This window comes from Tympanuchus pallidicinctus, unplaced genomic scaffold (genome assembly GCF_026119805.1).
Source record: "Tympanuchus pallidicinctus isolate F22 unplaced genomic scaffold, pur_lepc_1.0 scaffold1, whole genome shotgun sequence".
NCBI lineage: Eukaryota > Metazoa > Chordata > Aves > Galliformes > Phasianidae > Tympanuchus > Tympanuchus pallidicinctus.
In genome coordinates this window covers 86,006,491-86,030,509 of record NW_026294618.1, presented here as the reverse complement: position 1 = coordinate 86,030,509, position 24,019 = coordinate 86,006,491, and the positions used below count along the sequence as shown (strand labels likewise).

The following is a 24,019-nucleotide window of genomic DNA, read 5'->3' as shown; positions in this document are numbered from 1 at the left end:
CTAGTAAAAGTAGAATAGAACATCTGAATAAATATTATTTGGTTTATTTCAGACTACAAATGAAGTTGTGCTCGCTGTAGAATTCCATCCAACTGATGCAAATACCATAATAACATGTGGCAAATCTCATATATTTTTTTGGACTTGGAGTGGCAATTCGTTATCAAGGAAGCAAGGGATATTTGGGGTAAGAATGTCTTGATATCAGGTCAGTTTAAAATCAATAGAATCGTCTGCTCATGCTTTCTTCAAATTTGTTTTGTTGTCACCTCAGCAGAGTGGTAAACAAACAACAAAAAGGTTTAATTCTATTTATGTATATTCAGGATTGTATGGGTGTGGATACATTATTCTAAGTATGTAGAGTACAAGCAATTATCCCTTTCTCTTGCTTATTTTGTTTCAGAAATATGAAAAGCCCAAATTTGTTCAGTGTTTGGCTTTTTTGGGAAATGGTGATGTGCTCACTGGAGACTCAGGTGGGATAATACTTATATGGGGCAAAACTACTGTAGAATCTACTCCAGGAAAAGGACCTAAAGGTAGGATACGTTCACAGTTAATCACAGATTAGACAGTCTGTAGAAGACAAATATAAAGAATTGTATTAGAAACAAAATAGGAAGAAAAACCTGGCTATTAGTAACAAGTGATGCTGAACTCCACGTCTCATGAATTTGATGACTTAATAACAATCTGGAGTTCCTCTTTGCCCAAAGTGAAAGAAAACTAAACTTTATCTAAATGTTTTCCATTTTACAACTGTGTAGTTAATCATATTTCCTTTCATCCTGTGGTCTGAATGAGGCCATGGATTCGGTTTGAGGATTCTGCAGGCTGCATTTGTTTCTTAAGACTTATGTTATATCATACTTAGTCCAGGGGATACTGTTAACAGGACTTGTGTATGAAGGGAAAATGTAATCCAGCAGTTATGCAAATAGGAGTGTCTGATTAAGACAGCACTCAAGTCTTGGATGTAAAGGATAGTTTTAAATCCATCTTATTTGAAACATGGGTTAAAGTTACTCTTTAAGACAAAAGTTTTGTAGAAAAGAAAGAAAAAGTATTTGTTATCCAACATATGCAGACCTGGAACAGTTGAGCCCTAAGGTAACTTATAAATTCAAAGATAATTCATTTTACTTGGCAGCTATTTCAAACACTCTGATTTAAATTCGTATGCCAGGAAAACATTCATGTAGAAAGCAAATATTTAAAGGTAAGTCTGCTTCTGTAGGTAGACCTTTTCTTGTCTTTCAACCAAACTGCAATGGAAAAGTAATTTAACAAGTTATCTGATGTTTAATTTTGAGGTTCATTTTGTGCAAAATAACATTTTCCATATATAATCCAAAAAGTTATTAAATACAACATTTATTTATATCAGTTTAATCGAGTATGAGATATTTTAGTTAGTTCATCACATTAAATTGGTAACCAGACTTGATCTCAAATGCTTTTTCACAGCATAAGAGCATGCTGACTTGAACAGACTTCAGCTGTAGCCAGTCAGATGAATTATGTTGGCATTTATGTGGGTGATGTTTCAGGGTTTCTGTGTTTACTACTTGCATATGTGCAAATCTTCAAAGCCCCAAAATCTTCCCTTGTTAAGATATACTTTCCTACAGCAGTTCTTTTCAAATAAACACCCAATGAGAATGCAAGAGATTTCCTTTAATGCTGTTTTTCATTTAATTTTTCCATTCCTCTTGTTCTTTCTAGTGTTTTACTCTGAGTAGACTACTATATTGATAGTTGCCAAATGCTAGTTTACTATTTTTAAGTAAGGCAACATCAAGCATCAGATATTAGGATCACACATCCTGGAAACTTTGCTATAAATAATTTGCTTTTTTTCCTCATTTTCATTCCCACAAGACTGTAAACAAGTCTTTGAGTTTCTTTTAATAAAATAATTCTTTGCTAATAATTGCACTGCAAATATTTTTCAATACTTTGGGAGTTTTTCTTGCATCAGGAAAAACTGTGTTCCCTAGGATAGCGGGAAATTTAGAGTATTTAGCAAATAATTATGCTTGTCTTCACAAGTTTTAGAGCAATTACAAAACATTTCTCTTCAGAAAGACACGCCTTTTATTTCATCTTCTTATCCTGTAAGAAAACACTACCACCTTGTGTTTGCAGTACGATGCAGTGCTAATAGCCTGACAATCCAAATGCAATTATTGATTGCGCACTGTTGCTTTACTCTTAAGCCAAAATGCAGTTTCTTGTAATCCTCAGTTGACAAAACGAGTGGTGTTTTGTATTATTTTCTTTTTGTGCATGTAGGAGTATATCAGATAAGCAGACAAATCAAAGCTCACGATGGCAGTGTATTTACCCTCTGTCAAATGAGGAATGGGATGCTGCTAACAGGAGGTGGGAAAGACCGAAAGATCATTCTGTGGGATCATGACTTGAATCCCGAAAGGGAAATTGAGGTAAGAAGGCAAGAGTGACAAGGAAGTTGTATTAACAAGGTATGATCAGCAATCCTGAGCATTCCCCTATTCCTTTGAGTATCCGCAGTTAGGATGACAGCATACCTTCTGGTTGCTATCTTTTTAAGTGGAAGATTATGTTTTGTAATAAAAAGCATATCAATTTTCAGCCTAGAAATTAGCCCACAAGAGCTATATCTTCAGCTCTTCCATTGTTTCTTTTGTTCATCCTATTTTTGAGTATTTGCTTTAGTATTGCCTGTGTTTTTCTAAAGTTTGCCTGTCTGGATAAAGGCAGTGTTATCAGGATTTGAGTTCTTTGTTGAGCTTTTTACATTAGAAGAATAATGAGTAGGATAAGTATGGATACTCTGCAGAAATTAGTTGTGTTGAGGAACTTCTCTTGACTTCATCTAAAAAACAGATCTTTATTGAAAATGTCTGCCTGTAATTTGTATGGCAGTGATAAGGATAAACTGGAAAAAAATGTACATCACGGATTAAAAAATAGTGTTTTTTTTTCCTTACAATAGATGACCTCTTGAAGTAGTTTATTCTCAGTTTTTCTAGCAGTGATTTACTCAACATAACTAGTGTCTATTTATAGCAAGATTCTGATGGAACTATACATGAATGTTAAGGAAAAGAGTTTGTTACTGTCCCAACTCCACTATTGACCGTTAGAAAACATGTCTGAGTGTAATTGTTGAGTTATCCTGTTCAACCATTAGACTTAAACAAAGCACTATTCATATCAATCTTTGTTTTCTTTTTGTTAATATATTAAGTTAAAGCTTTTTTTTTTTTTTTTTTGACAAATATAACCAGAACCCTATCACACAGCTTTCTGAACAATTGTAATGATTTTTTATCCTATGAGGCTAGTATTAAAGTAAGCATGTTTTCTAAAGCAAACCCATTTAGGAAGAAAAAAAAACACACAAAAAACAACCCACAAATGCCCACTGTAAAATAAAGCACTGAGAGTTCAAGGTTGCAATAAACAAGCTCAGTAAAACATGGAGTCATTGCTGACGTATGGCATATGAATGGTTACGTAAGGTTAATCAGGAAACGTTAAGAATCAGGAAACATTTACTGTGGGCTACAAGATTCTTCTTAATTTTCAAAATGTGTTTTTGAAAAGAAGACAGTGACTATAAATATTGTTCCCATCCTTATGAGTTATAAGAATGTAGAGTACATTTATTTGGTGTACCTGATGCTTAAAAATCAGTGCAACTTCAGGTGTTTTTTTTTTCTACTGAGACCTATTAAATTGGAATAATTCCAGTTGTTTTGGAGTGAGGTCCTGTTGTATCTAATGAACAGACAAATGAGGTAAGTTTGAGGTCAAGTCCTTGCCTAGTGCATGTGTGATTAGATTTTTCCTTCTTACTAGGAGAATTGCTGTTCCGGTACCATTGTGCATTATTTATGGCCTTCAGAAGTAAGTGCGCATGAAGATATGTGATGTGGCTTTACAAATGTTTCTCTTGCTAGGTTCCTGATCAGTATGGAACAATAAGAGCAGTAGCAGAAGGAAAAGCAGATCAATTTTTAGTGGGTACTTCACGAAACTTTGTTTTACGTGGAACATTTAATGATGGTTTCCTAGTAGAAGTACAGGTGAGCAAAATGATTTCTTGAATTATTACCCTAAAATTGTAAAAGTTTCCCTGATTGTACGTTGATCTGAGACTTTTTATTTTATACTTTATCAAATTAAATGTGTTCTTTCTAGGGACATACAGATGAACTCTGGGGACTGGCATCACATCCTTTCAAAGACTTATTTTTAACTTGTGCTCAAGATAGGCAAGTTTGTATGTGGAACTCTGTGGACCACACACTGGAATGGACCAGGCTGCTAGATGTATGTCAACCCTTCAACATTAAATATAAAGCTGGAAAAAAAACAAAAGGCATTCATTTTCTGAAACATCTTGTCCCGTGTGATTGAAAGAAGCAAAAATCTTGTAACTGAGGCACTGAAGAGCCATTCAGAAGCTTTTGATAAGCTTGACAAGGTTCTTCAGATGTTGTATATGCTGTAATCTGGTTAGTGTTGTCCAAAGCCATTCTAGTGATTTCATTCCAGATCAGAATGAAACTCCAAGTGCTTTCTGCTTGTTGCAGTTCAATTGGGAAGTTTTCTTCCCAATTATTCAAACCATCTACAAAGACTACAGTGCAGATGTAAAAGGTTTGGCTTTAGAAGTTCATCCTTACAGTCATTGTTCAGATCATATTTTGATTAATTCTGTCCTACTATCTAGGTGAAAGCATCTTTTTATTAAGAAGTTTAGCTTTTTACTTGTGAGAAGGTCATGTAGTATATCAATGATCCATTAAAAGAAAGTCTGTCTGTCAAGTAGTTTTTCACTCTGTCAGATCATCTTTGATTTTTAAGGCTTTTTTGGAGTACAGAGCAGGTGGGCAAATGACATGTCTGTGCCTCCCTACTTAGGAACCGGGCCACTGTGCCGACTTCCATCCCAGCGGAGCGGTGGTTGCAATAGGAACGCATTCAGGACGGTAAGCAGGCACTGGCTGAGTTGTGATGATCAGAAGTTTAAAGGAGATTTACAAGAGTTGTAGTATCAAACCATCAGAATACATGTATTTTTTGATTTTTATTCTTCTGCATGGATTTAACTACTCTAAAAAGATGGGAGATGAGGCAGATCTTTTGTAAAGGATGCAGGTGAGAAAGAAGGATTATTTGAATGTTAGGCAGTTGTTTCTTCTTTTGTATTTTTTGAACTACTTTTCCATGAAAGACCCACCTCTTGTTTGGTTTTATTGTTTTGGTTGGGGTTTTTTGTGGGTTTTTTTTTTGGTGCTGGGAGGGTTTCATGAGCTTTCTGACTTCATGAAACACCATATATATTTTAATTGTATATGTAACATCAGTTGGTAAGTACAGATCGTTTCTCCTTTCCAAATCAAACACATTTGCAACCTCTTAGATTGACCTGGAGTGTCAAATGCTTGTATTCTGATTTTTTTGTGTAAGGCAAATGTTAGCATTGCACATTTCTGCAGTGAAGTGCTGTTGAGCTGTTCATATTCATCCCAAAACCGTTGCTTATTTCAACGCTGTCAAAACACAAGCCAGGACCTTTAACTCAGGCATCTTTTTGTGGTGGAAAAAAATTGTCTCAATTCATATCCAAATTCTCTTTGGCTCAGTATCATCTCCCTTGAATGGAGTCCAATGTGGTGGAGTTCTAGCAAGTATCAACCAAGAGAAAAAAACAGGATATTCATAGCATTAGAAAGGTTAGAGGAGCAGCTAGGAAATCTACTGACATTTTTGTTCTATTTCTTACTCATATGTTAGTAAAGCAACACATGTAAGAAAATTTTTTTTTTGTTTAATCTGCCTCCTGTAATTTTTTTTTTATACTTAACAACATGCCTGAAAGCCATTTAAAATTTGGTTTGAAAAACTGCTGAGCATATGCAACAACCTTTAACTTTCCTGGGAAAATCTGCATGTTAAATATTTTTCAATGTGGTCCTTATGCAAGTTGATGATACAATCTGCAGTAAATGCATTAGGTACAAAATCAGACTAGGAAATCTAGTGTACCTTCCTAAGAAAAATCTTATTTAGTTCTTGTACGTTTGATTTCCATGCTGTGCCTTTCAATGTTTTCATCTCTTTCTAATTATAGCATTAAACTGATTAAGTGTTTCAACTTTCATTAAACAGAGCAGAAGGTATTGGAATAATAAAACTTAAGGAAAAAGAAAATCAAGCCACATTGCTTGGTAGCTACCAGGCATTTTAGAAATTACATCAAAGCCCAGTCAAGGCAGATAGAGCAGTTCAGAGCATTCAGTCTGGTGTTTTTGCTCTTGGCTGCTTTTATTGTGTTGGTTTTTTTTGGTTTGTTTTTTTTTTTCCCCGCAGCATTTAACATCACCTTTTCAATTCAGCGCTTTTCAGTTTAAATTCATGTTATTTAAATTACTGGAGACAACCCACTTATACTGTATTGGTTAAGTTTATGTAGATGGCTTTGGTTTTTTGGGGGGAGTTTTTTGATTGGTTGGTTGTTAGTGTTTTCATTTTTGTTTTGTTTTTTTTACTAAGTTCCATCAACTAAGTAAACAACTTTGTTTACTAAGTTCTTACAATTAAGCAGTTACATTTTTGCTTTTCTATTTCTTTTGTTCTGAAATTACATGATTAGGGATAGGTTAGAAACACAAATTAAACTGAAATGAAGTGGGGGCCTGGTAAGTGTACAAGTGGATGAGAAATAGAGAGAGTTGTGAATCAAGATAAACAAAACAGCTTAAGATTTACAGACTAACCGTGGCATCACACGGTCCTTTCTGTGCCAGATAATGCAGTCTAGAGGAGTCATTTCCCAGAGGAATGGGGTTGCATGATAGATTTTGATTTGTAAAAGAGGAGAGTCAGGCCTATAACTAGTCATTTAATAACTTACTAAATTTGCAACCCAAAAGGCATAAAGCAAATGTTAAACGAGTCTAATTTGTTTACGATTCAATAAACCCAAACTTTGGTGTATTATTGCAGCTCTAGTTCTGCTTTGTTTCTAGTACAGAGTTCAGTGAGGCAAGGATTAGGAATGGAGCACTGACAAGGTTGAGTTTTATGGCTGAACTTGTGATATCTGAAGAAAACTGAATTTTCTGTCTCTTCCCATTCTTGTCTGTAGTTTCACGACATTGTTATCAGATGAACACATCATGTTTCTGGAGTAGCTTTCACATACCACTTCTCATGATGAGTATTTCAGTATCATTTTCCCTGTTGGGACTATCTGCAAATGATCTGCTGCAGGTTTTGTTCCCTTCTTTAAATACCTGCTGAATGTTTGGTCTTCAGTTGTCAGTGACTAAGCCTGGTTTGGAGAGAACTAATATCATTTTGTTGATGCCGCTGTTTGCTGGAAGTGCAGAGCTGAAGAAGCCAAAAGGTCTGGCAATGGAAAATCTTTCCAGAAAAGTGAGTTTTTTCCAAAGCACCATACGGATAATTTTGCCATGCTGTCAGTGGTACCATTTTCAGGAAAGCAGACCTTCTTGTGACTAATAATGTAGAATATTTTGAGGGCTATTGATACAACTACTCAAAAGCACTACAGAAGAAATAGACTAGCAAGATTAATGTAAAAATTACTAACATTATTAAGAAAACTGAAGGCTGGAGGTCAAGGCCGGAACAAGCCAGAGCTCCAAAGAGGTAGATCAGTCAAACACAGACCAGTTCAGCATTTGTTGTGGAATGAAGCCTAGATGTCCCTGTGAACATAGTCATGAGATTGGTTTGTTGATTTTTACGGTCAACACGCTGAACACTTTTCAGATTTAACATTCATTTTTATTTTTGTGGCAATTTCAAGCACTGGTGCAAAAATATAATTTTGGAATACTGTTTCCCTGGTGATTTTATCAGAAAAATTGTGTGTTCACAGATGAAAATTGCCACTGGTAAATGTTAGTGAGTCATTAAAAGTCACTTCCCAAAAGAGTTGTCTATAGGGATTTTGTTTCTAAATAAATAATCTATTTTTCAGATAGGTTGTCTATTAAAATAAGAAGGCAAACAAAGGAATAGGGTGACAAAAAACAGATGAAAATAATGATAACTCAGTCTTGTTTATGTTAATTCACAAGTCAAGCATGTTGCTTGCAATAACAATGGAACAAAAATGGATACAAATCAGAAGGAGAACTACTATCTTGCAGCATTATTTCATCTGATCTGTGTATCTAAAGTCAGGAGAGTTCACTTGGCAGCTAGATGCAGCATTTCCAGGGTCTGCTACCATTTGCATGTTGTATACTTCTGTGTTGGGAGGAAGATCTTCTCTCAAAATGCAGTCTGAAGGTGGACCGAGCTGTGGATGATATGTGGCATGTATGAGGCATGCCAATAAAATATTGTAGCTGCTAAACTACTTTTCATGGAAACATGTTTTCTTGCTGGCTTATTGCTAGGCTTGCCACGGCTTTGGGAGAGCTTGGGTGATTGAAGGGAACACGTTTGATTCCAGATTGCAGAGGTAGAAAGAAACAGCTGAATTAGATGTGACCAGCACTTACTTTCCTACATTAACATCAGAATGTCATGGTGCTGTTTCCATGGCTGACTGTTTCCATGGTCTGCTATTAACATCTTTTGTTCAGGAAAAACTTTAGAGAAAGACTAGTGTCTCAAAATGCTATATTTTAATGTGCAGTGAAACTCAGTGTGCACGCTTAAGACTTGCAGAAGTTTTGTCTTGTGTTTCATACTACCCAATACAACTTCTGTGCTTTCTGTACGTTGCATGTTTTTCCAACCCTTGAAAATATTTCATGTTCCAGAAGAAACATTGACAGGAAGGTTACCAACTTCAGGTAAGAACCTCAGGGGAGCTCCCTAAAGAGCCAGCCTCAATGTCAGAATGAGCCATGTCCCTAATGCAGGAGCACTACTGTCTTCATTGGATATTTTGGGATGCAGCTGGCCAGCAGAAGCACTGCACAGCATGGCATGGGAAAGGGCACCCAGCTGTTGTATGAAAGATGGAAGCTTTTGCTTATTGTTGGGTTCATAATTAGGTTTTAATACCAGACACCATGACTGCTGCTCGGAAGAAATAAATAGGCATCATTTTCTGGCATCTTACCAGATAGACAGATTTTTACCATATAGCATCAAAGTTTTCTGGTAGAGGAAGAGGTCTTCCTGCCTCCTGTTTTCCTGCCCATACACAAAAGATGTAGAGCAGTAAGGAGCCTGGACACTGTGCTCAGTGCAGGGAAAAAAAAAAGCCAGAGTGGGGCAATGGTGCAGTGGCTTCAGACCAGCTTCTGGTGTTGCTTGAAAAACAGATGCTGGCAAGTCAGTGATGTCGCCATGTGTGTTTTTATCTGTTCTGTGATCCTGTGTAATTGTAAAGTAGTTTTGCTATTGCAGCAAAATTTTTGTTATAATTTTTTAATCAAAGTAATCTTTATGGTATAAGTACACTCTCTTGTTCTCTTTTTCCCCATACCAAATTTGTTTATTTGTTTTTATTGTTTATTAAATTTGTTTTTCATTATCTGTACCCTATCTCAGTTATCAGTCAGGTATAAAAAAAAATAACATTTTACTGAAATATTTGACAGGGACAAAAGGGCAGTGTTTGAACTGAATAGCAACTTGATACTTCTGTTGCATTTAGATAACTTGGAAAGCTTCAGTATATAGACTGGAAGAAATCAAGAAACTACATTTTGGCTTGCAGTACTGAGAAGCACTGAGTGTGGTTTCTGCTGCTGTCCATTGAGAACATACGAGCTGTTTTCTACTGGTTCCATCTGCATTGCACACAGACTGCTCAGCAGTCTGTGCCATGTGGGGCTTTTTTTCATGTACGTGTTGTTCAATTTCTTTCTGTCACGTGGTTCTCTAACCACAAGCTGTTTTTAAACCATCAGAACCAGGCAGCTTTCCAGATGCCAAGCAGCTGGACTCTGGATCAGCATGAGCTGGAACCTCACCTCCATCCATAGAAAGCAGCCATGTGTGCATCTGTTAGTCAGGGCTTATTTTAGGCTGTATATGTTGGTTTTCAAGTAGACAGTCCTAGTTTTTGTAGTATGCTTGCTCCCTTGAGTTTGCTGTCATACCCACACTCTGAGCTTGCTGTTTGATGCTGGTTACATAAACTTAGCCATCTTGTGAACAGTGCTGAGATTTTCTAAACACAGAAATTATATTGTGTTAACATCTTTTATCTATTTAACGATGTTGTCATCTTCTGTTTTCATGACATGCATGTGTGCATGTGTATATAAGTATATTTAACTTTTGTTGTCTTTCTCTAGCAAATATTTGCTGCTGTTATTAGGAGCTAGATAATGTCGTGAAAGGCTCTGGTTCTGCTGATCTTATTCATTTTGCTGTCAGTGGTTTTTGGGCATCTATGAACTTTTTCGATGTTCCGTACAACTAATACTGCAGTACAGAAGTTACTGTTAAATAACAAACAATACCAATAAGAATAGGTGTCATGTACGGGATGAAAGTGGAAGTGTTTTCCAGTCTCTCCTCATTCTACTATGTTTGTTGTTGTTTTTCACCTTTGCTTCATACAAATTGAAGGGTCAGATTTTATATCCAAGACATTCTTCAAAATGGAGTATTAGTGGTAGATTCAAAATTCAGCTGTTGCTTCAAGGTGTTAAGATGCCAACACATTTTCTATACGGTGGCATGTTTATTGGCCAGCAGACATTTTGGTGATTACTGAAATGTTTAAGGGAGGGAAAAAGAAATTCAGCTGCATTTAAAATGTTATATATTTTTCAGTGAAAATTGTTCTGTGAACCAGAAAAGCATTCTATTAAAAACAGATGTTTGTTGTGCTGCCCTTGAGGGCTAGCATGACAAGATGAAGCAAGGCAATGTTATTGTTCTTTTGCTTGCTGCTTTTTTTGTTGTTGTTCTTTTTTTTTTCTTAGTGGACATGATACTCACTGGATTCCTTCTCTCTCTAGGTGGTTTGTTCTGGATGCAGAAACAAGGGATCTGGTCTCAATACACACTGATGGCAATGAGCAGCTCTCAGTGATGCGCTATTCAGTAGGTAGGGAGACTTGTGCATTCAGAATAATTGTGTGATTAGTTTCTGATAAATGGGATGTTTGTTCCCTTAAGCTGTGTTCAACTACTCTCCAGTCACTGAAAAAGACAGAGCTTTGAAAAAAAAAAACCTGCATTAGGATGCTTAATACCTGAATAATAATCACAATAATACATGACTAATAATATCTGTATATTTGATTTTGTGTTTGTTTTTTGTATACTAAATCTCAGAGCTTTGCACCTGCAGACATTGCAGTCTCCCAGCAATTCTTTCAAGTTCATCTATTCTGTCAGCTTTGTTCCCAGAGAAATTAAGAATTTTCATTTAAAATTGTTGGCATGTTAACAGAAGAGAAAAAGCTACATATCAGCATTCTACTATTCTACAGTCTACTCAGGCTGTAAATAGCTTGGAATTTAAATAATATTTTAATAACCTTCTTAGTTAATTTTTCAAGTTTAGTAATACAAAGCCATAAAACTACGTTTAGGTCTGTCTGAAACTCAGAGCTGTTTGTTAAATATGTACTACGTGATTACACGTACTCCAAAACAGTACTCTTCCCTTGGAGGTGGCATGACAGATCAGCAGAGGAATTCTCTGTTAAAACTGAGTAGAAGAAGAATCTCATAAATCTGCTTCTTGTTTGCTTTTGGATAATATGCAGTGTCAGTGAGTAAAATGCTCCTTTGCTGCTGCCACTTCTGCCAAGCACAGTAATTTATTTCAAATCACTGTTGTTCATCGACACTACAGAGGTATTTAATTGTGACTCAAAACAATCTTGACTATATTAACCTTTTTTTTTTTTCAAATGGAGATAATACTGGTTAAAAAACTACTTACACTGACTGAATGATCCGCTTGCTATTTAGATCTTATTTAGTGCTGATTTATGTGCAATCCGCTTCCCCCTCCCACAGGAAAAAAATCCTATAAATTTGAAATAAATACTGTTCTGCATTTTTAGTAATACAGAAAACTGACCTGCTGTCAACAATTTCCATAAATGTAGTGCAGTCTGAGGATTTGTACTTATTTGTACTTTATCCATTGGACTTTAATTTAAAAGAGCAGAGGTGAAAGATTTTGCCCAAAAAACATACTCTCGAAATAAAAGTGTACTGATTGAAAACCAATATAAAGAAAACAGTTATGTAACCTTAAATATCAAGGAATAGCTTAATTGAGACAATTGTCTTAGTGATAAATCTGAAATCATTAAAATTTGAAAAACAAAAGTTCTGTTAGTTTCTATTAAATATTTTAATTTTCTGTTGTAGATGGCACCTTACTTGCAGTTGGGTCCCATGACAACTTTATTTACCTCTACATAGTAACAGAAAATGGAAGAAAGTATAGCAGACATGGAAAATGCACTGTAAGTTTTGGGGCAAATATAATCAGTTCTTTTTGTATTTCGATGTGATAGTAGTTGTTAAGCAGTGGAACAGAAAGAAAATCTCTAGATTGATGTTTTTCTACTTTTAATTTTGATTATCATTTTTATGTCTTTTTTAGCACTTAGTTAATTTTAAACTTCATTTAATATGTACTGCAACTGTTAGTTTTCAGGTGAACAACTTTGCATCAAATATGAACAGTTTTTCAGCTATTAACTGTTCTTTGAAATAGGAAAATAACAGTAAGATGCAGAAATGTCATTTATTTAGATGCTGAAAGTCTTTCTGGGAAAACACTGCACTTCTTTTGAATTGTTTTTTCAAAGAATCATAGAATGACTTGGGTTGGAAGGGACTTTAAAGACCATTTAGTTCCAACCCATGTGCCCCGGGTAGAGACACTTCCCACTAGATCAGATTGCTCAAAGCCCCGAGCAATGTGACCTTTGTGGGGTCAGAGATGGGACATCCACAGCATCTCTGGGTAATCTGTTCCAGTGCCTCACTACCTTCTGAGTAAACATTTCTTTCTAATATCTAATCTAAACCTTCCCTCTTTTAGTTTACTGCCATTACCCATTGTAATCCTACCCTCTTTTAGTTTATGGCTATTACTCTTTGTCCTGTAAATGCACTCTCTGGTAAAAAGTCCCCCCTTAGCTTTCCTTTAGGCCCACTTTAGGTACTGGAAGGTCTCTCTAGAGTCTTCTCTTCTCCAGGCTGAGCAACCCCAGCTCTGGCAATGTGGACTGTGTTGATTCAACAGGGCCAAGTGCAAGGTCTCACACCTAGATTGGGGCAATCCCAAGCACCAGTATAGGCTGGACAGGGAATGTGTTGAGGGCAGCCCTGAGGAGAAGGACTTGGGAGTGTCAGTTGATGAAAAACTCAGTATGAACAGGGCATTTTCAGCCCAGAAAGCCAGCCATACTCTGGGCTGTATCAAAATCTGTATGCCCAGCAAGTCAGGGAGGTGTTTGTACCCCCTCTGTTCTGCCTTTGTGAGACCTTGCCTGTAGTACTACATCCTGTGTCTGGGGCCCCCAGTACAAGGATGTGGGGCTGTTGGAGCGGGACCAAAGCAGGGCCACAAAGACAAGCTGATCACATGGCCCACCTCTCAAGCCTTGGTCCCTCCAGTATGTCAAGCACACCACACTGCTTGATGTCATGGTTCTTGCATATTCCTACTGATAAAATACTTCTTGGACCAACGTAGCGTTAGATGATGCAATTTCATTAGAATATATAATTTTGGAGACTGCATATAAGCACTATTTTCAGCTGAATTTTTTATTGTAACATTTGGAATAATACCAATAAATTTCTGGCCCAGGATAAATAAATGCAAATGTTGTGCAAGTAATGAAGTTTATTTTAGTTCTTGTGTTTACATGATGTCCCAGTGCTAAAAAGATTGGTTTCAAAAAAGACATTTTCCTTTTCTTTTTAAGATGTCTAACACCATGGTTTTAGTTCAGCCCTCTCTCTAGGTTATTAGGAATATTTACATAATGAGCATTTGATCCTCAGCGGAACTTGTAAATGATATTATAAAACTAGGTTCACATATCAAACGTGGCTTTTGTTTTTTAAAGAATGCATCCCCTGCTCAAAACACTTCTCATGTGTTTATAATCAGCTGGATTTCTCTAGTTTTAAAAATAAAGGACCTTCTCAAACTGTTTTCTTAATTTGAAAGTGGGGGTGAGAGGACCATAAGCCTAAACTATGCTTTGTAATATGTTATGCTGGTGATCTTTGATACAACATTCACAGTGGAACCTATTGCGGGTGGGAAACGGCTGATTGTTGGCGAGTCCTTTAGTACCACATGTGGTATCTTTGAGAGATTTCCAATTTCCAGGCCATTCTTCTGAGGACAACTCACACCACCCAGTCCACACTGTTTGAGGACTGGGCATGCTGGGGACTCCTTGGGAGTAATGTGGGGTGAGCCAGGGTAGTGACAGCCAGCTCTACCCCAACACAGCATTTCAGTTCATCACCTATTTTTTAGGTACAAAAGATAAAATCACTCAAGGACCTCTAATCTTAAAATACATACTTAGCTTGCATAATGTCCATCAAGTTGTCCAAGTTCTTTGAAGAAATATGAAATCATTTATTTCTTTATATCTTATGTGTTGCTTTCCAGAGAGCATACTGTAATTTAAACCAGTATCAACTGGTGTTCAGGCTCCTTGTCCTTTTGTTGTAGGAGAATATTTCAGAGAACAATTAGTTTGCTGATAATGCCGCTTTATTTCAGCAACAAATGTGTTAATAAGTGGCCTCATAATTCAAAATCAGCTGGGAATATTGACCAACTACCAGTTTTCAGTGACTGAGGATGATGAAGCTGTGCCAAAGTAACACCCCACTGGAAAGTGTTTCTCTCCTTCCCTATCCTTTTCGTCCTCATGCACCCCAAGACTTTTTCAGATATGCACCTTCTTTTCATACATCTGTGTGCCTTGGCTGAGGGCACATAATGTGGGCTGTAAAAATTGAGGTGGGAAAAACAAGCATTGTTATACTTAGGCATGATCAAGAATTCATGTTTCAGTGCTGATTTCTGTTAACTGTTCTTTTTCAGTCTGAGCAACTGCACATAGAGGCCAAAATTAGCAGCCTGCTTTCTATTGGGGCTGAGCTGCTCTGACCCTTCGAGCCCAAGCAGATAGCAGCAGCCTGCAAGCTGACCAACTGTATTGTAGGGATACCAGTTAGGTTTCATCCACCCCTGTGCCAGAGGGCCAAAACCAGATTGTTGTGAAGCAGGGTGGCACCCAGGAGTGCTTAGGACCTGGGGCAGTCCTGGCAAGGGCTTGGGTGCTGGCACCGCATCCTTCTGGCATTCCTCTGTCATCCAGTAGCCTCACCGAGTGACCTCCAAGTAGTATGACTCAGTCCTCCTGCTAGGCAATTTCTGGTTGTTTCTTCCAACTTGAGAACATAGTTTGAATACTTTCAGAAGGATTTTATCTACTGAACCAGCATCAGTTTGTGTATAAGGGCTGTATTCCCAGTGTTATGTTTAAATCCCCTTTCAGTCACAGTGAGGCTTTCTGGGGCTCCTGCAGAGGCATGGCTGTGGCCTGTTGTGTGCCTCCGCAGTGAGCAGTGGCCATGGCTGTGATCAGAAGGAATTCCAGATTAGCTGAAATGACTGCTTTGGCTTGTGCAGCTGTTTTTCAAGGGCTCCAGCTATGCAGACAGCAATGTGGAGGTATGGGCTAAGTTATGAATTTCCTATGTCTCAGCAGCTCAAGGCTAGCCACAGCCGTTTCTGTTTGCCTTACAGCAGAGCAATCTGTTAGCAAAGGAGGAGAAAGTATCTGCGTTTACCAAGAGGGCTGTGAGCTGAAAGCTGTGCGAGCAGCCATGTGTCTGATGCACTAAGCTTAGCCTGAATAAATGTCCATCCTGTAGGCTGTGGGCATTTTGATTCTTAAATCCCTGAAGTCTGAAACAGACAAACATTTCCAATGAAGGATTGGTTTTCCATGTGGTCAAATTACTTTGCTAGCCAGAGATAATGTGAGTGATTACGGTCATCATATGTAAAGGTACAGAAGAGAGTAAAGCATTACTTTATTGGTAGCAGCTACTGAAGAAGGTTTTTAATAAAAATTTGGATTATTCTTCTTAAAAAATAGTCAGGCAGGGATCGCTTGCTCGAAGGGATTTTCCAGCATGGAGCCCCCTGGCCAATTGCATTGTTCTCTTCCCACCACCCCTAGGAATTTTAACAGCTGCCAAATGTCTGGCAGGATTTAGTAAATGACTGACCAATTCTTTTCCATCTTGGAGTTAGCTTGCAAATTTGAAGGCTTGGAAAATAAGAGGGGGGGAAAGGAATCCTAGCCAGTACTGCATTCATTTTTTTGTCAAAATGCCAAGTTTGCCTATTGATACAATATATCCTACCCATGACTGCAATGTAGTTATGTCAATACATGAAAATTAGTTCATAAATAAATCTTTCAGGATAGCTTTTCTCCTAAGTGTTTTTAGACCCTCTCACAGAAGACCTAGTGACAGACAGATCAGGTTATATTTCCACACATAATCCTTGAAGCGCTCAGTATCTCTTATGCCATGCTGAAAAAGAGGTTGACATGGCAGCTGGACCAGTCCATGCTCCAGTGTGGCCCTATGAGATGCTCAGGAACAGGCAGTGCTGCAGTGCCATGGGGCCTTGAGGAAGCTGAGGGCCAATGTCTTCCTGAGGAGTAAGGAAGGAGAATGGGCAGCTGTCTGTCATGGAGGTGGCATGCTGTTGTCTAGCAGGTGGTTGGGGAAGGGAAAATAAGCAGTCTTGCCTTGGAGAGAAGAGCAGAAAGAATAGGAAAGTACAAGAAGAAAAGAGTGACAGGAATGTCTTTTCTACAACAACAACAACAAAAATTTTACCCTTTGCAAATATGCAGCTTCTCTGGAGACTCTCTTATCTTTGTTCTTAGTATTACTACTGTCAGCAAAAATACCTAATGCTTAAGTAAAACATTCTACCCAGACACATTTAGTTTCTCCTGCAGCACCAAAGATGGGTATTTAGTGCTTGCTGTCTTACTGGTAACTGCAATCAGGCAAAGGTGTTTTTATTAGGCAGAGTGACCTATGTAGCATAGGAGGATTCCATTTGAAGTTGGTATTAATTAGTATATGTGCCGCGTAAGACATTGCAGAAGCTTTCTTAAAGATTGTAGGGCTTTTCTTGTAATGCTTCCTTATCTTGCAGTTTAACGTAGTGGTTATTGATCAAAGTGTGCTAAGTTTTTAAGATAAGTAAAGAGAGAAATGCTCTCAATGCGGATGCATGTATTTGAAATTATTTTGAATGGATAGTGAAATGAAGTGTTCTGATGAGATCCAAAAGTGATCCCTTGCAAGTTAACTTGTCTTTCTGAATTAGTCACGGTGTATACTTTCTTAATGCAGTACAAAGTACAAATGTTAGCTCATCAGTATTTTAGCAGTGTACCTTCTCGGAGTAAATCACGCTGTGGTCCGGGCGGGACGACAGTGTTTACCCGTGAGGAATCTGCCATGCCGTGGGGAGGCAGGGTGCCCAACTGTGTGTGTTTGGCTGCTAGTGAGTGTGGCTCTGGGCAGTAAGCAGCCTTTAAAGGAGTGCAAGTAGCTGGAGGTGGGTGGGGAGGTGCTTTTTTCCTGCTAGCTGTCCCATCCGTGGTTGCAACTTCAGCTGCTATTTTATTTAAAATGTGTGCTTCATGTTGATGTTAATGCATTCTTCCTTAGGGACATTCCAGCTATATTACACACCTTGATTGGTCCCCAGACAACAAGCATATAATGTCAAACTCAGGAGACTATGAAATACTATACTGTAAGTATGACGTGAAATGTACTGGAAACAAAAACATGCATTAACTATCACAATATTTAGAAGAATGTGTTTGAGTCTTTGCAAAATGCTCGCTGACTAATTTGAACTCTTGTAACCTGATATCTTGATGTTATTCAGAGCTGTGTGTTACCTAATGGCAATGCCAAATATAGCTTACTTCTTTACAAGGTCATAAATCAAGTTAACAGCTTAGAATTTACAGAACAAGTGGTGCTACGTTTTGATGTTGGCTCAAATCTCCATAGATTGAAAATAATATATATAGTTGTCTAATTTGTGTCAACAGTACTGGTTATTTTGGAGGGATAAAATCAGCAGGTCTGTGCCTCTGTTGAGTTGTTTGTTTGTTAACTTTGTCTGGTGATGCTGAGAACTGAGAAAAGCAATAATACTACGTTAATGAATTAATGATTATCTTGTTTTTGCATTTGTCATTTTTATATGTGAAAATATGAATTTAATATATAGTTTTTAGGCCACAAGTTCAACTTGTTTAGTGTATATCAGCCTACACTACTTTTTTTATAATGTTCATATCATTTTAGCAAGGAAAAAAAGGACTACAGTTCTGCTGCTGCATAGACAAGAAGAGCCAGAAGTTTAAATATCTGATATGTTGACGTGTTCCTTTTGCTTGTCACTGCTTAGGCTTCAAATCTGGATAGCACAGTGCCTGACAATAGCAAAAGGAAGTGTTGGTGGTTGTAACTGCCTGCACAGGAAAGCGAAGAGCTGTGACCCATTGACTTTGGGCTGGTTTATTGAGAGAGACATTTTGTTGGGAAGCAATCTTTCCTTTCTATATCTAGTTGAAAAGCTGTCCAAGTAGTTGCAAGTCCAAGTAGTCTCTGGCAGTAGTTTCTCACTGCTTTAAAAGCAGAGTTTCCTGAATGGTTGACTGATTTTTAGTATGCTCATCAAGCTGGTAGAAAGGAGACATTCAGCTATTACATGAAAGCATTTATTGCATCAAAACATTTTGTAGGCTATTCTACAGTAGCAGTGGACTCAAACTACAAGTGTATTTGAAGTATGCTAATCTGAAAATGGAAATGAAAATAAAATGTAGCTCTTAGATACTGGGCAAAGCATCAGGTCTAGAAGGTACTGGTGTATCTTTGCCTCTACAGTGCAATTCCAACTTGGCCTTAAGATTTGTTTTGTTACTGTTTCTATTAATTTTAGCATCTTTAAAGAGCACCTGTATAAATGTGAGGGTATATGCTGTAACTCTTATTTCACTTTTATTACAGGGGACATTCCAAGTGGCTGCAAGTTAATCAGGAATCGTTCTGACTGTAAGGATATAGATTGGACAACGTACACTTGTGTGCTAGGCTTTCAAGTGTTTGGTAAGCACCATTTAATTTGCTTTTAAGCTACTTGATGCTTTTGTGATTTCTTTCTGGGATGGAGAGGACAGCCCAAAGAGACTGACTATTGCACTAGTCTGTGATACAGACCACTGGATACTGCACAGTGTAATTGTAATTGATATCTATTAAATCTTGAAGCCTAATATTTGATTTTTCTGCTGTCATTTTAGACTACCATCTTTGGGAAGTTTGAACTAAAAAGCTGGTATTTTTAAGTGTTCTTATGGTACAGGTAGATTGCTCTTTTCATATGTTGATTTGGGATAGGAGACTATGCAAGTGTAAGATAGTTCATGACTTACAGTCATGACAGCACCTTGATAGCTGTAGTAAAAAATGAATAATAGACACTGGTTTTTAAGAGTAATACTGCTTAGAAAGTAAAAGATTGTACACCTAATGATTTATTTCTAAAATGTAAAAAATAATAATTTCACAGCTGACAGATATGTTAATAATCTAATTTGGGACTGTATGCAACTAGTCCAAGCAGCTCCTGCTGATGGCATCTCTGTTGACCTTAAACAAGTTGCTCCTCTGTGTCAGGTTGAAATGTACTACTCAATCCAATTTGTGTGAGCAGGATGCTGAATGTTTTGCTTCTACCACTAATCAGATACCTCCCTCAGTTGTTCACATTGTAGGAAACACCAAAAGCAGGCAAATCAGCAGTTTCTTTAGAAGGGAAGGTTAGGTTTACAGATCTTTTCTTCTCAACTGCTAGGAGTTCATTTCTGAATATCAGTTTATACAGGGTAGAAAAAATATCACGTAACTTAAGTGCTTTGTTTTAGCTTCTGACAGCTATCATTTATATTTTTAGATTGTCAGTTGCTTAATGAGCAGCTAGTCAAAAGATTAGTTAACAACTAATCAAAAGTTTGCAGGTTTTTGGGAGGCTAACACTAATGCTGTTGCATGGTGTAGATATTAGGTGGAAGGAATCTGGAGGCTTTATAACCAGCCTCATGTCTCTGACTTCCAAAGATCTGAGGCAGAGCCAAGAGAATAAAGGGATCAGGGAAGGATTCTGACTGGTAGATAAACTGCACAAGTATTTTTTAGATATTCAGAACTTGAGAGTAGGTATCAAAGATAAACAGGCATTTGCTCTTTCTGGAGCTGAATGCAGTTGCTTAATGCAGTTTTAATAAAAAAATATTGGCTTCAATTATCCAGATAAATGTGTACCAGATTGTCTATGTGCATGTTTTTATTCATTTTGTCTGTGAAATTTAGATTGGATGGCTGTTTCCTCTTGATGCTCCGTACATGTAAGCCCAAGCTGATTAAAGCTATCAGTTCATAGTAGTCATTTCCTTATTTTGCTGCTGTGGAGCTACAACTGAAATAATAACATAACACAAATGCATTTTTGAAGTGGAATATCAAAAGATTCAGAAAACAATAATGTGAAAATCAAAGCTCTCTCTTCTGTGCTAATATGACCTTTCTCCAGAAGCAGTGAAAGCACTTTGTAAGGCAAATGAACTCACTGCTCTTGCTGGCATAGCCTGAGATCTGAAGCCACTTTTTGTTTTATTTGGAGTACTTTTATCTAGCAAAAATTTGGGGGCAGCAGAAGATGGCTTTGTTGCTACTGATAGAGTTATGTCACTTGGTGGTATAAGAGAGAAAAAGTAAAGGGAGCAGCTGATCCAAGCACTTTCCCAAAAGAGTTTGACATGGAAGTGCGTATGAAGCAAAGGTTTGGAATTGAATCCTTCCATGCAGAGTAAATGGTACTCACTGACATTTATCAACGCTTGCTGAACATTTATGGAAACCAAACACTGGATATAAATGAGCACAGTGAGGCAATGGGTGGTGCTTTTCATCAGTGGTGGCAGCAACATTGGGTCATGCAGGCTCTTGTTCATCACGTAAAAATACATAGCTAATGACAGTGACTGTATTAAAAATGAGTGTTTTATAGCCAAGAATTTGCTCTATCAAATAGTGTTATTATGCTCTTTGTATCTGTTGTAATTTCCATGGAGATAAGTAGGAGGTATTACTTTCAGAGCAACCTAAGTATTTAAACTTGCTAGACAAGATTCATCATGCTTTAATTTTGTATTGTCTGGTGGTTTGACACTACTTTCAGAGTCATATAATTGTGGCTTGGTCCCAGACAAAGGCAATAATTTTCCCATTAAATCAGACAGTGCAGATATTTGCTGTTGGCTTTGACACCAGAGTGAGCTGGCTCAGGGATCCAAAAAAACCTGGGCACTGCTTACTTTGATGTTCAGAAGAGAGGGCTGAGTTTATGGGATTTAGGCTTTCAGGAGCATGTGTTTTACAGATTCAGTTCTGTGGATGGTGTCTGTAGGCATAGGCATTGCACTGTTGTTGGCAGACTAAAGAGGATGGAAGCACACAGTGGGGATGAGAATAGCATCACTCCCTTTTGGCTCTCAACACTACTGTAGTGGCTTAGTGGTATCCTCAGTCTGCACCCTGAGCACTTGAAGTTGCTTCCTTGTTTACTGCACATTTTCCACACTTCCCTCTGAGCAGATTCTTCTGAGAGGCTTACTCCTGACCAGCAGAATTTATTAAAATTGAAGTACAGCTGTTGAAGTCCTATTATTTCAGTATTGGTTTTTTTTTTCTTATTTTAAAGTTCTTAAAAACTCAGAACTTGGTCACTTTAATCCCTTAGCTTTCCATGCTTTCCAGCTGCACTGAAAGTGAACCCTACTTTATTATATTAAAAGATTGTCTGGCGTTTATAAATGCTGAAGGAATTTTTGAACACAAAAAAAAGTTTAATAAGAGACGCAATCTTGAATATTAGTCTTTTTAATCTTAAATTAAAAAGAAGAGGAAATAGTGTAGCTATTTAGGACTGCCTGCCTTAGGTGCTAGCTGAAACTTCAGGAAAACGGCTTTAAGTTCATTTATTCCTCCCATCTGATGACAGTATTTTATATAAGGAATGCAGGAAAAAGTTAAAATTAATTCATTTTGAGCTACTTGGAAATTGTTTAATATATTTTTCAGATTTAATTCAGTGGTGCAAGAGTATTAAAATATTTCTGAATACCTTCTGCACCTTTAGTGCATGCCTTTAGTGAATAATATGCCATGTAGTTTATTGGCACTGCATTGAATGTGATAAGCTGCCTTTGTTATTGGTCAGAGAAAATGAAGTTCTCACTCAACCCACTGAAGAACTGGGAGGGGGAAAACAGCTTTAAAGTTCAATGTTTTTTTTACGATTTTGCTTAAAAAGAAGAAAATGTAGGAGTTTGAAAAGATAAGGTAGTGCTATGTCTGAGGTTTTTGCTGTATAAGGTAGTTAGCAGCATGTGCTTTTTATTCCACCAAAGCCAGTGATTATAAGGAAGGTTTTTTCATATCTTAGAGTGGATATCTCTTTCAGTAAATCAGACACAAAATCCTTCTTGAGGTGGAAAAAAATTGAAGGGAAAAAATCTTCATAACTCTCAGCTTAATCAAAAAAATTACTCTCACCTACAAAATCTGCCACCATTGGCATAAATTTCTATTTTACAGCGCCTTGCTTAATTTTCTTTCAGTTTTTCTCACAGGTGTCAATCACCAGTTTTCTTATGATAATCTCTGAGGTGTTCATTTTTGTTCAAACTACAGACTCTCCCCTTCCCAAATTGTTCATCCAACTGCTTTTCATCCAAGCAGTGTTGTTATTCTTTTGTCTAGACATATCAACGTCTTATTTTTTTACTTAAATCATATTGAATTGTACTTAAGCAGTTGACAGCGCTTTCATCTATAAAATTTGCAGTCTGGGTTTCTGTATAAAGTATCATCAGTCGTCTCTGTTGAATCATGCAAATATTAAAAATTGCAACAACAACAAAAAAAACCTCTGAATAATGTACAGTACTTTGCCTTGTTCCATACTTCAGCAGCAGTCTTGCTTTTTAAATGCTCGTGTGCAAGCCTGTGATAATTTAAGAGTTGCTAGTCTAAGCAACAAACTTAATCTTAAAATCAGTGTTAGAGAAGACTGAGCTTTTCACCAGGAAATATATCAAGCCCAAGAGACTATCTGGGCTAGGGCTGAGGGCCTGAGGGTAGAAGGGACTGTGGGCGAACAGCATTAGGCTGACAATGACTACAACATTTAATTCAACACCTGCTCCATTTTCCAATTGAATTTCTTGTTTTTCTTTTGTTATGCTTGTCTGTCACAGCCGTATAGATTTTGTTTGATAAATATCTGCTATCCAAATATCTGCACTCCTTTCTCCTAGGAGTATGGCCTGAAGGATCAGATGGGACAGACATAAATGCTCTTGTCAGATCCCATAATCGAAAAGTGATTGCAGTTGCTGATGATTTTTGTAAGGTCCATCTCTTTCAGTATCCTTGTTCCAAGCCAAAGGTAAGTCTAGACCACTCTGATCTTATGTGTATGTTTGCACTACATGATGATTTCCTTGCCAGATGCCTGCTTTCAGCCTGAGTGTTTTGGAAACTGCCAACCAAATCTGTGAGAACAGCACTAGAGATGAAAGCATACTTTTATCCATTAATGTAACAGTTGGTTCATAAGATTAAGATTTTTATAACGTGAATTTATTTATATATATATACTGAAGTAGCCATAGTTATCCTTAAGTTATGGAGCAGAAGCTTGATTCATTCTGTTCAGAGGCCTTAATTCATAGAAACATTATGGTTGGAGAAGACCTCTAAGGTCATCTAATCCAGTCATCGTGACTCCACCACCTCCCTGGGCAGCCTGTGTTAGTGCCTGACCACTCTTTCAGAGAAGTTTTTCCTAGTATCCTAGTTTGGTGTACATTACCTT

At 37.4% G+C, this 24,019-nt stretch overlaps 1 protein-coding gene across 6 annotated transcripts in view; it reads left to right on the top strand.

Moving 5' to 3' along the window:
* The window catches only part of EML4 (EMAP like 4), a 153,961-nt gene that overhangs the window by 128,166 nt on the left and 1,776 nt on the right, over positions 1 to 24,019 (top strand). For all 6 annotated transcript variants that reach the window (XM_052683519.1, XM_052683424.1, XM_052683166.1 and 3 more), the window contains 11 exons: positions 53 to 187; positions 407 to 542; positions 2,299 to 2,450; positions 3,954 to 4,079; positions 4,195 to 4,326; positions 4,921 to 4,988; positions 10,968 to 11,056; positions 12,340 to 12,437; positions 17,728 to 17,815; positions 19,090 to 19,188; positions 23,460 to 23,590. In XM_052683519.1, the coding sequence (XP_052539479.1) occupies positions 53 to 187; positions 407 to 542; positions 2,299 to 2,450; positions 3,954 to 4,079; positions 4,195 to 4,326; positions 4,921 to 4,988; positions 10,968 to 11,056; positions 12,340 to 12,437; positions 17,728 to 17,815; positions 19,090 to 19,188; positions 23,460 to 23,590 (1,254 nt within the window). The remainder of the gene's footprint in view (positions 1 to 52; positions 188 to 406; positions 543 to 2,298; positions 2,451 to 3,953; positions 4,080 to 4,194; positions 4,327 to 4,920; positions 4,989 to 10,967; positions 11,057 to 12,339; positions 12,438 to 17,727; positions 17,816 to 19,089; positions 19,189 to 23,459; positions 23,591 to 24,019) is intronic.